The 13,102-nt window shown below is 41.4% G+C and overlaps 1 protein-coding gene across 1 annotated transcript in view; it reads left to right on the top strand.

Annotated features, from left to right (window-relative positions):
- The window catches only part of ncanb (neurocan b), a 235,380-nt gene that overhangs the window by 62,693 nt on the left and 159,585 nt on the right, over positions 1-13,102 (top strand). Inside the window, exon 2 of the mRNA XM_017701362.2 lies at positions 1,019-1,092. Within this exon, the coding sequence (XP_017556851.2) occupies positions 1,020-1,092 (73 nt within the window). The 5' untranslated portion in view covers position 1,019. The remainder of the gene's footprint in view (positions 1-1,018; positions 1,093-13,102) is intronic.

Below are 13,102 nucleotides of genomic sequence, written 5' to 3'. Positions count from 1 at the left end.
ACAGACGGGCTATAGTCTTTAACTGTACACCACCAAGGTGGAGCTAAACGAGAGGAGTTTCTAATATAGTGGCCAGCAAGTAAATCTAAAACAAGATGCTCGATTCATATACCTTGACTGTATGGTCTCAGATGACCTCATTGTCTTATTGATGTGCTCTTGAATGGTTTCTTCTCAATTTGTCCTTGCGCATGCCTTTGTCCGAGACGGTGTTGACGGTGGGCTGTAATCTACACCAGCTCACCGTGGCCCATCTCTCACAGTGCAGCTCCGGTTGCGCCCTTGGCCACAGCATGTCGAATCTGCTGCATCTATTATTTACTGAAAGCTCTTTGTCTCCGGTGCACAGCACTCCTGCTAAAGACTCCACAGCCCGCATCAGTGCGCAATGGAGTTGTCAGGCATTTGTCTGCCTTTGATGTTTTTTTTTGTTTGTTTTTTTTTTTAGAGAAAAGGAAACAGAAGGCCCCGCTTGAGTGGTTAAACTGAAAACCTATTGTTCGGCCACTGTCTCCATTCCAGCCCATTCCAGGATGGAAGAGTCTTTTGGTCTTTTCACCTTTGTTGGACGCTTTAGTAGAAATGTCTCCTTACAGGCTTTTTCCCTCCGTGACGTTCATTCTCAGCCTGTCACTGTAGTTATTCAAACAGTTTTGTGAAAATGTCAAGACGTGCCATACCCTACAATTGCCATGGGAACAAAGGTATTCATCGTGTTGAATTTGCTGACTTTATTTGCTCCCGATGTCTTCTGGTGGGTGGGTGTAAATATTTGATGGCTGACGGAGCAGCAGGAAAGCACAAGATAAAATTAGCATTTTATTCAGCAGTCGTCATCTTGTTACAACCACAAAGCAAGAAAATCCCTCCGTTTGTCTGTGTGTAGTGACTGTGTTTTGTAGTTTTGATAATAATAATCATTTGAAATGTTCCAGGTGGTTTTTAGGTGTTGATTTATAATCAGTCAATCTCTCTCTCTCTCTCTCTCTCCTTGTCTCTCTTCCTCTCTCTCTCTCAGGATGTTGGGGGAGTGGCGTGTGGCTGGGCTGCAGGCTCTCTTGACTGTGTGCTTGCTCCTTTTTCTAGAACATGGTGAGTTCTCTTTGTGGTCAAAACCAACACAATTGGAATCTGATTCAAGAACAAGATGTACAAGGAATCTCTGGTGGTGCAACAGCAAATATATACACGATATTCAAATGCACAACATAACCTACACAAAACCTTAAAAATATGCAAAGGTTAGGTGCAGTTATACTGTAAGTCCTGAAGCTATGTACGAATTATGGAGTATACAATCTCAGAAAAAAGATGCTGTCATTGGAGCAGTACCCCTCTTCTCACTGGGGTGGGACCCTCAAGGGTTCATCTCAGTATCTTTAGTCAATTGTACCATAATCCACTGAAATGATGTGTTCTAAGCTGTATTACCTCCACACCCCGTCTCATCTCCAGGCTTTTATTTTATTGTTCTGTTTTAAAACATTCAGTTATGAATATACATATATGAACTTTTCACCTGGAAAAACGTATTTAAGGTGCACAATCAGACCTTAAAACCACTGCAGTACCTTTGAGGGAACATTTACATTGTTAAGGAGGTGAAGGCAGAGTGGATTTTATCATTAAATAAGCAAGGCTGATGCTGCGTCCAGAAACAGTTCAAATGTGTACTCATAGCAATTTCTCAGACAAGCTAACATGTTGGCACATTGTCCACTGAGACGAGAAATTTTGCATTTATTTATAAACGTTATGTCAAGCAGTTCCACTCAGCTGTGTTAAGTAACTGTTAAGATGCTTAATTGAGTAATACAATGTGTGTGTGTGTGTGTGTGTGTGTATATATATATATATATATATATATATATATATATATATATATATATATATATAAAAACCAATAACAAAGTGATTTTATTTCCTTGAGTGCACCTGTAGAAGATGATGACTCAAGTCCAGTGTCCCTGTTAGCTGTACTGTCATCTCATCTACCTTATCTAGCTCATTATGTTACCCTTCTGATCTAATTTTTTGAATGATAAAACATTTTAATATGCATTCCTGTGTATGATGCTATATTTTTGTGCAACACCAGTGCTGTCACCTAAAAAAAAGGTCAGTCACAGCTCTTTTTGCCTTTTCTGCGATAAACCAGATATGTATTCATTCTAATAGATGAAGTCAATTATCAGTATTAGTTGGAACACGTGTCAGTAGAGCAGTTATATTATACAATACATATATCAAATAATGTCGCTTACATTAAAACCTTGTAACAGTTTTCTCCGCTTTTTATTTATTGAAAACAGGCAGCAGTCTTTTACATTGTGTTACAATTGGCTCAATTGAAATGGTCAAATTTTACTTGGAAAGCATTTCTTTTACACTACTACTTCAATTTAATGTTGTTCCTTTAAATGAGCTTTCTCCAGAGAATGTGACTGCAGAGCGTGATCAGACTGCGTCAGCAAGAGCAGTCCATCAACAACTACACAGAGAGGGATATTATAGTAGAGCTACAGTGCATAAAGCCCTCATTACAAGGACAAATGTACAGTTCAGTGGTGTACAAACCATCAGTACTGGTTTATAGAGATATGGATAAATATGATCTGGTCACATAAGTCATTCTTCACTACCTTCTCCACAACTGGTCATGTGCAGTGTACACCAAGAGAACAGTACAGGATGCTTGCCCCGTACAGTCAGGAGGTTCAGAGGCTCTTTTAAGCTGTTGCGAGGGGTGGAAATGGTCACTGGCCCCTTTTAGAGAGAAGGGTCACTTCAAATTAATACAAAGTTATAGCAAAACATTTTTTATCCTGGTGGGAGGGCTCTCTTCCAGGATAGCAATACCCCCATCCACAGGACGCAAAGGGTCACTGAATGGTTTCATGAGTACAGAAATGATGTAAATCAAATGCTGTGGCCTTTGCGGTCACCAAATCTCTGTCCAGTTGAACACTTTGGAACACTTGGAAATTTTGGACTGAAGTGTTAGACAGTGCCACCATCAATACTCTGAATAATCCAGTAACTGCAGTTACTTTTTGTCAGTAATCCAGTCAATGCCTTTACAAGCACTTCAGTAATCATAATGGTGAAGCACCATTAGTCTACATGAGTCAAACAGTAATCAGATTTCTGCTTTGCAACCAGCCAATAAACTCACAGAAGAAGACGTGATGTAAACCATCCATCCATTTTCTAAGCCGCTTCTCCCTCAGGGTTGCGGGGGGGTGCTGGAGCCTATCCCAGCAGTCATCGGGCGGAAGGCAGGATACACCCTGGACAGGTCGCCAGTCAGACAGACACAGACAGTCACTCACACCCAGGGCCAGTTTAACATGTCCAATTGGCCTGACTGCATGTCTTTGGACTGTGGGAGGAAACCGGAGAACCCAGAGGAAACCCACACAGACACGAGGAGAACATGCACACTCCACACAGACCCTGGTAGTTCCAACTTCATGCTTTTTTTTTTAATGTCGCACCACTTTAGCTGAAAATATGAACATCTGTCAAAATATGAACAAACCGCCTGTTTTTGCAATGCAGACTGAAACACTGAAAGAAATCAGAGTAAGAGTTTACATGCACTGAGAAATCTGAGTACTGCGCTAAGACCCAGCTCTCTTTATCAGATTTCTAGAACCTACTTTGATCTAAGAAGTCAGAGTATGCTGTTAACATAACCATTTGAATAATCAGATGACTACAGAAAACTGATTATGATTGGATTATTGAGTAAACACACGCTTTTAAACACCAGTTGAAGTAGTATCTTCTGGAAGAATGGCATTATTCTTCAGAGTAATGTAGATTATGTTTATAAAAAAGCAAGGCCGAGACTCTCTCCTCAGGAGGCTGAGGAGTTTTAACACCAGCAAACACACTCTGACCATGGTCTACAGATCACTTATAGAGAGTATTCTCAGTTTCAATATGGTGTCTTGGTTCAGGAACCTCTCAATGAAGCAAAGAAATAAATTGACCCAGGTGGTCAACCAGGCCAGCAAGATTATTGGAGATAAACAGCTGTCACTTCAGAACTTATACCTCCGATCCGCAACCATTAAGGCAACCCAGATTTACAAGGACCCCACCCACCCCCTTCATTCATCATTCCAGTTTTTGCCATCGGGCAGGAGACTTAAGGTCCCACTAGCCAGGAAGAATGGGCACAAAAAATCATTTGTGCCCACTGCTGTGAGCATTTTGAATAAGGACATAATAAGTAATACTCTACATAGTTCATGTGCACTGTTGCTATAAGTGCTTTTAAGTGTTCTCTGTGTCTAAGAATGTATTTCTGTGCCAGACTGCCAAAGACAAAATTCCATTTTATTTAAATCTAATGGACAATAAAGTTTTCTTATCTTATCTTATTCCATCCCTACAGTACAGGTCCAGAGACTTGTAGAATCAGTGCTAAGGTGTATGAAAGCAGTTCAAGTGGCTTGTATTGGTTTTTCTTTTGAAACTTGCCTGTATATATTGTGTTAGGTCCATTGTCGCTCTCCAAAAAACAAAACAAAAAACATTGAACTTTACAAGAGAAGGCAGAAACATTCTTCACTTTTTCTGTAAGTTAATGGAATTAATTTTTGCCAAGTAATTTTGGAGCATTTGTATTGGTCCATTCATCACAAAATTTTGACACGATGTAAAGGGCAGCTGAGGCGCCCAAAGGACATAAAAAAATGAAAACAGAAAATATTTTATCCTTTTTTTGAGAGCAATGGCATTTGCAGTGCATACATATATCAGTTTAATTTTATTTGTGAATGTAATGAAATAATCATAATTTTTATGTAATCATTCAGTCATTTCAGCTTCATTAGGATGCCCACTGGATTTCAGTGGAGCTTTTAGCCAGAGCATTTCTGCTATTGTGTCCCCAATGGTGGCTCTCTTGTGTGATGGCACACATTCAGGTTCATCCATGCTCAGTGCCAGCTGCTTATCGGCCCATGCTCTAGTCTGCCACTGCTCTGACTCCAGCTTGCCCCCTTCTAGCTGTAGATGGTTTCCTCTTGTCCTTTCATCTCTTGATAATTACTGTAGCACCACGCCTCACGATCTGACACTGATGAGGCTTTTAGGACGTGAGATGAAGACAAATTCCCCCAGCCTGCCTCCCTGGGCCCTGCACGGCACTCTCCGCCCGTAAATAGGGAGTGCATGAGGAACACTTTTATCTGCGAAAGCCTCATTTCTCCACATTGCCACCTAAAGACTTATCATTACTCACTGTAATGCCTATAACCGCCTCTCATCAGCCACGCTGATATTGCTCCCGTCCGCCCTTGTGAGTGTGCTCACAAAGCCGTGAGAGAGAGAGAGAGAGAGAGAGAGAGAGAGGCTGAGTCAAGACTGTATTTTTGAGCTGAGAGAGAACTAAGCTCCATGCGGAGTGACACTAACCCCTTCCTATACAGTAATCCACCACACACATGCTGCTTTAAAGCTTATGCTGTCACTGCTGTGGAAGAACGCACGTCTGAGCTCAGTATGCACACACTGACACCTTTTAGCTTTTAGGCAAAAAAGAGAAAAGGCCGAAAATTTTGGCTGAAAAAGTCTCAAAGTCTATGACTTAACAAATCATTTGCATGAGAATGAAAATGAGAAATAGAGATTAAAAATACTGGTTGTACAAGACCAGTACAAACACATTCAACCAGTTTGAGTGGCAGATAAAAAGTGAAAAACTCCACTGCAGCTTAGGGCTGTGTTCTATACGACCTTTAGCTTGCATGCCTTTTAATATAACTGACAAAATAAAAAGAAATTGCATAAATCATATTGAGTCAAAAACGCTAAAGCCACAAGAGCTCCTCCTGCTGGAGAAACATCAGACTGCTAGGCAGGACTTCCAAAGCCATGCCCACATGCTTTACATATTAAAAAAAAACAAGGTGTTTCCCATTATTATGGTGGAGGTGCTCTGGAAGTCAGCATTAGATGCCTTTGGGAAACTTGTAATATGTACAACTTGTAAAATTTAATGTGGCAAGCTGTTTAAAATCAAATTAGTCCTCTAGGTCTCTGTCAGCTCAGATTCCTAACATGGCAGTTACCTTTTTCAAGCATCATCAGCATTACTGTATAAATAAATATAAATGAAATAATAAATAAAAATGGCAGATTATATATAAAAGAACCTTTCAACATCAACAGTTACAGTCTTTACTTCGAGTCTAACATCATATATGTAAATATTTGTGACAATTCCTAAGCAAGGGAAAACAAGGCACCCCATCCATAGCACCCTTGCACCTTATTGCTTGTTGTCATCTCCACATACAGTCTCTGATTGCAAACAAAATGCATTCATGAGTTTGATTGTGCCCTGCGATGGACTGGCGACCTGTCCAGGGTGTATCCAGCCTTCCGTCTGATGACCGCTGGGATAGGCTCCAGCGGTCAGAAAGAGAAGCGGCTTGGAAGATGTGTGTGTGTGTGTGTGTGTGTGTGTGAGAGAGAGAGAGAGAGAGAGAGAGAGAGAGAGAGAGAGAGAGAGAGAGAGAGAGAGAGAGAGAGAGAGTTTGATTGTATCCATGAGGACTATCGTGTTTTAAAAATAATAACTGCTGCACTGATGCTCTTCATCACTCAGAGATGCTCTAAGATGCCTCTTGCAGGAAGTCCAGAAGGTTCTTGGAGCTGGTTTGACATCTCTTATTTCAACCTTTCCATCACTCTGTCCCAGGTCAGCTCAATTGGACAGGCCATTCTATTACAAACAGCACCCCTTCTGCCTCCTTCCTCTCAAAATGATTTTTTCTAGCTTTATTGAAAACTAACAGAAAAATCAATCATTGCTCAGAGTTTTTTTTACACAGTGCACAGCCTTTAGGTCATGACACACTAACCAAGCATTCTTCAATAAAAAAGTTAGCAGCCAGCTTAATTCTGTTCTGGAATAAGAACTGATGAGCCAGATTAACCAATGTAAGTGAGGAAAGGAAATTCTAGAACAGCGTAAATGGGATCTAAATCTAGAGCTATATGAATGGGAGGCAATGTTCTAGAATAGTGTGAATGGGGGAGAATGTTGTAGAACAATGTGAAAAGGTGTGAAACCTTTTATATGGCTGTGAATTGGGAGACCATTCTAGAACACTGTGAATGGGGAGAACATTTTGGAACAGTGTGAAAGGGGGAATATATTGTAGAAAAAATTAATGGGGAGAACATTTTAGAAAAGAGTGAACAGGGGAAACATTCTAGAAAAGTAAATGGAGAGAACCTTTTTCTAAAAGAGTGAAAAGGGGAGAACATTTTAAAGTTTTGCAAATGTGAAAAACATTATAGAACATTGTGAATAAGGAAGAACTTTAGGCAGCATTCTAGAACAGAGAGTATGGGGGAGAATGTTGTAGATCAATGTAAAAAGGTGGGAAAACTTTTCATATGAATGTGAGTGGGGAGACCATTCTAGAACAGTGTGAATGGGTAGTACATCCAGGAACAGAGTGAATGGAGAAAGCATTCTAGAACAGTGTGAATGGGGAGAACATTTTGGAAAAGAGTGAAAAAGGGGAGAATGTTTTAAAGTTTGTGAAGAACATTGTAGAACAATGTGAATAGGGAGAAAATTCAGGAACAGCGTGATGGAGGAGAACATTCTAGAAAAGAGTGAAAAGGGGGAGAACATTTTAGAGTGGTGTGAAAGTAAAAAACAGTCCAGAACAGCGTGAATGGGGAGAACATTCTAGAACAGTGCGAATGGGGAAGAACAGTCTATAACAATGTGAATGGGGAAGAAAATTCTAGAACAGTGTGAATAAGGGAAGAACAAGCTAGAACAGTATAAATTGAGGAGTATATTCTGGATTCTCTTAACAATCACACATAGATACGGCAAACCAACCTGATGTTTGTTTTTGTTGGAGAACATTAAGTTAGGGTGCTCCAGGCTTTTGTCAGAGGAACACAGTCTGCATCTCTTAAGTCCTGCGTCAGCTGGTTGAGGTAGGCCAGAGTCCATTGAGCTGTTTCACAGCATGGCCTGCACTGATCCCAGACCAGGCCTGGCTCTTTATCAGTGTGCTGCAGGGCCAGGCTCACACAGCCCGGGTAGGGGCTGCTGGGGCCCCTCACCGTCCCCTGCTCCCTGGCCTATCTGCTGCCATCTGCATCCATTGTGTGGGCCGTATGGTGGGATAAACAGTGGAATCTGGCCTGGGCCTGAATAGGAGGGCCACATATCCCTCTCTTCTCAGGCATCGGCCATTCTTGGCTCTGGACACAGGCACATTTCACAAGCAGTCTGCTTGTTCTGCTGGAAGACTGAACTCTCTGCATTAAAGGGAAAGCAAGGACAGTGTCACTGGTGTGAAGCCACACTACATTTTTTTGGTCCTCCACAACTTAGTCAATCATTGCTCTGATCCAATTTCCAACAACAGTAAACAGTTGTTGCCATTCTACATAAAATGCACCCTTTACTTGCATACTTAGTGCTCAAATATCATTCACATACAGTTTGTGAGTGTAAGCATTAGGGTTGATGGAGTATGGATTTATTCTTAACGTGGTGAAAAAGCAACGTAAGCACTGTTCAATTTCTCAACACATCACAGAACACCACTCAGTATTTTTTTATTGTTAAAGCCACATTGAGACAACAGAAAGCTTTAAATTTACACAGAGAAAGGCAGTCAGTTTTCGGATGATCAGATCTCAGCTAGCATTACAGCCTAGTCTTTTCAGCTCACTAGCAGAGAGCTGATAGTAAAGTTGTAAGGTGATGCCAAGCATGATTAATAATGGTGAATCAACTTTCACCAGCAAAAAAGGGAAAGTAGCAAAAAAAAAAAAAAGTGCGGTAATAATGAGCTTAACCTCACAGTAGGCATCACATGATATTGCAGTAATACGGTTATTGCATGATCATAGCCCTAGTAATCATAAATGCCTTCATAAAGTCCTACTAGTGTGGGTTCCTGCGAATTTCCTCCCTTTCAATGACGCACACAAAAGGAATTTCACAGCTTGTGATGCTGCTCAATGGATGGGCCTATATACCACTTTTGAAGTCGTGTTTATGAACTCTTTGTGTTTGAGTAATTTGTAGTCAGAAAAATGGTGGATTTGCTAGTCAGACTAATGTTGTAAACTCACACTTACTTGATAAGCTATAATAATAAATGATAATGTCTATGCAGGTGCCTAATTGGTGATTCCTAAAAGTAAATTGCATTTAGATCACTGAAACCTGTTTTTCTGCTCTGATGAAAAGCCTAAAAAAATTCAGTCAGAAGCTCAGATATCAGGTATTAGACAGCTCTCAAGATCTTTTGCAACATTTAGGTCACAACAGCACATCAAAGCATCTAAAAATTGAAAAAAAAAACTATATACAATTAGCTCTCCACATCAGCATCTCTCCTTCAAGGCTTTCTCTGGCAGTGGGATGCCTATAGTGTAAATAAGTGCTCTCAATCACCTACAGCTATGCAGATATTCCCGAAGATGTGGCACTCTCCAATCCCTCTGTCACTTAATGGAAGTGAATATGGAAATAGATAGCAGGGGCCAGTGGGGAGATGGTGGGCGGAATGTGGGGTGTTCTCTGTTATTTTGATGGGCAAGGAAAGCAGACAGCAGCCCTGTGCCAGGCCTGATAAATGTGCCATTACGCGACACAGGGCGGGAAATTAGTCACGGATGCGGCCTCAGAGTGTGTTTCCAAGCATTCGTGCGAGTGAAGGAGAGATGGCTCGCTGAGACCTCAGTTAATATTGATGGAGTTGGTGGATGGGATGGGATGGGATGGGATGGGTGTGGGGGATCTGGAGGGAGGGGACTGCTGGGGTTTCTAAGGATAGATCTAATGCCAGGCAGCACCAGCATAGGAATGTCATTACAAAACCCTGCATGTCTGCCACATCTTCGCTCTCATACTCCATCTGTTGTTAATCTACGATATGCCTCTGGCGCTACCTGAGAGGACATTGACTCTGTATGCTCAGAGGAGGAAACAGTGCCGGGGGGTGTTACTTACAGGTGGATCAGACTCAGTGGAGATAAACAAACAGGCTGATTTTCATTATTCAGTTCAGGTGATTTGCCAAAAGTGTCGCTGCAGAACTCTCAGTTGCAAAACAGCAACTGAAACTGGCTGGACAGGAGCCAAGCCTAAAGGCCCACATGGGAACTTCAGTTCTTCACTCTCAAACCTGACTTCCATATTAGTTTCATTGTAGATAAGTCATAGTATGTACTAAAAGTACTCCTGAATATTAATAATAATAACAAGGGTTCAAGGGGTAACTTGGAGCTTACAGGGCCCTTCCAGTCCGTGAAGTCATTGTATGAAAACTAAGCTCCAAAAACAGCCCATTTTAAAAAAAAATCATGGTTGTGATGTCACAACATTGAACATTTTAATATATGACTCGTGTGCAGCAGTTTAACTCTGCCCATTTACTGTGAAACGATAAGGAGCATTGCTACTGCAGACAGTCTGTAGTGGAAGCTGATTAAATGTTGTGCTACTCATGGCTGTCAGCAATCTGGCTGTCAAAAAGACAGACACATAAAACATATAGCTTTTTCCTGAGGATTTGAGTCCACATTAAACAATTTTGTTCTGAATATTTCAGCCTGGGGTGCTTTTTGAATGAGGCATCCAGTGAGAATTGAGGGGCTTTGCAAAAATACAGTCCATTCATTGGATTCTAAGCATGATGCTGCATGAAACTATACCAAAATGTTTATATGTCCAATAGAAAGAGACTTTGGAGAGGCCATGGCTATTGGACAGTCCCCATTTTTGGCTTAAGTTGTCCAGATGTTTGAGTATTCCTGCTTTGTAACACACATCTCTGATTAGCTCATAAATAAATACTCCTCTAAATGACTCAACCCAATGCCGCAAAGGAGATCAGCTGAATCCCTTCCTAATTGTTTCACCACCACTGATGGAGCATTACACCCCCCACCCTTGAAGCCCCCCCATCCCCACCCCCTTTTTTCCGCCTTCTCGCCAGATATACCTTTGTTGCCATGGTAATCATTAAGGGACGTGTGAGGAGGGGGGCTAACATCCGCAGGCGCTCCCCAGTTATGTCTTTGAGGTCTATTGTGTTAGAAGCCTTTTCTCTTCTCCAACAAAAGGTCAGGTGTTTAGTAGGCTGCAGATGTCTATTTGCTCATCTGATTCCGTTGATATCGAACTGACCACGGCTGTGACAGGCCACAAATTTGTTTTCCCATAATGACCGTTCTTTTTTTCTTGCCTTATTCGTCATACGTTCTGAATTGATGATAAAAAGACCATTAGTGGATGAAACTCTCAAGCTTAAGTCAGTGAGTGAAATGACTGCTGATAGTGCAGGCATTGTCAGCACAGCCCGCCAGCGATCAATCATTTTGATAGCGGCTGGATAAGTGACGACAATAAGGCCACAGCAAGGAGCCTGTAATGGGAGCAAAGAGAGAGGGAAACAGATGGGAAAAGAGACATGTCCAGAGTTGTATGTGTGTTTTTGCGGAGAACGCTTGAGAACACCACTGTGCTGTTGTCTCCTGTTCCCGCCGCACAGCCTCGGGCAGATAAAGGCTTCTGACAGCGCTTAATGCATTTCAGGTGTTCAAAAGAGACAACAAATAAGACAAAAGTCAACAATCGCAATGCATCAAGAATGCTCTTGTGATTGCTTTTTTCTCTCCTATCCCTTTTTTGCTCAGTACACCAGGTTGCCTCAACCCCTCTCTCTGTCTCTCTCCACTCAAAATTTTTTATTTTTTTCCTCGTCTGTTTGTTTTGATTGGACCTCATTTGGAGAAGGAAAGATTAAAAAGCATCGGCAGATCCTCAGACAAAGGCAGGGTCTCGGGAGGGTTTTGCTTGTAAAAACATTTTCATCTAAATGCAGATTTGCCATATCTGCTGTGACATGGCCGGCGCCGCACACACTCATTATTTAACCGTGTGGGAATGGGAGCAATTTTACCCGCTTCCTTTAAGTTATAATTAGCTTTTTAAGAAGGTATTTGCAATTGATTTCTTCTGATTTAATGCTGCAAATTGATCATGCCTGCAGAAGAACACTAGCACAGGCAAGGTATGGAGGTTGGGGGTCTGTAAGCAGCCTCATTGTATTATTTTTGGGAGGGGGTTTTGCAGATATATCTGGAGTACACCTTCAGTTATTACACACTGTATTCATCTCTTTGGCGCAGGCAGTGCAAGCAACAGTAATGCATTAGGGATTAGTGAATGCGGGGAGACTTGAGGAAGTTGTTGCTATGCGTTACAGCACTTGTGTTCTTATTAAGCGTGGATTGTTGCAGTATTACAGTACATTCCACCTCTTACTACATAGCTTCCCCTGCATTCCAAGTGCACTAAAATAACTCTCTTCTCCTAAAAGGACACAGAAGGAAAACTTACACAATGAGCAGTACTGTACCTACAGTTTTAACTGTTCTCCATTAGGAAAAATATATATATTTCCAGTCTTTAGTGTGTCTACTTTATCTTTATTTCAGCTTCCATTCATTTCTGAAGACTTGCTTTCAGTTTTTCAAAGAAATCTGCAGGGAGATTTTTCCACATCTCCAAAGTTCAGTCTTAGAACTTAGTTGCATTTTCTACTTTTTGGAATCCGAGTAATCCTGAACTCATTCGGTTGAGGTCTGTTGAGGTCTGAACTCCGGGGTGGTCAGTCCATTGTTCTACTTCTTTGTTTGATGTGTCCATCTCCTTTTCTCAGTGACGTTCTTCTTGACAGCTACACATCCTTTCAGACCCATAGCGTTGAGTGGTCTTCTCACAATGGCAGGATGGACAGTGGATTTTTTCCAGATCTCACACAAGAAGAGCTTGATTTTGTCCTGTCTCTCATAGATGAAAGCTTTACGTGTTGTTTTTCTGATTTTAGGGCTGAAAGATTGAGCATTTGATATTGAAATCGCAATGTAAAGGAGTGCAGTTTTCAAATCAGAGGCTGCAAGTTCTTCTTTTATTAACAATGTTTTTTTAAGTTTTAAACTGAGGAATTTAACTTGTGAATGGCCTGTGCAGAAGTTAGACCAGTCAAATGCAACTGAACATTCCTGTGCTGTATACATGACAACACCG

The sequence above is a fragment of the Pygocentrus nattereri genome, chromosome 15 (genome assembly GCF_015220715.1).
Source record: "Pygocentrus nattereri isolate fPygNat1 chromosome 15, fPygNat1.pri, whole genome shotgun sequence".
Lineage (NCBI taxonomy): Eukaryota > Metazoa > Chordata > Actinopteri > Characiformes > Serrasalmidae > Pygocentrus > Pygocentrus nattereri.
Note: the sequence above shows the minus strand (reverse complement) of the source record. Positions and strands in the feature narration are given on the sequence as shown.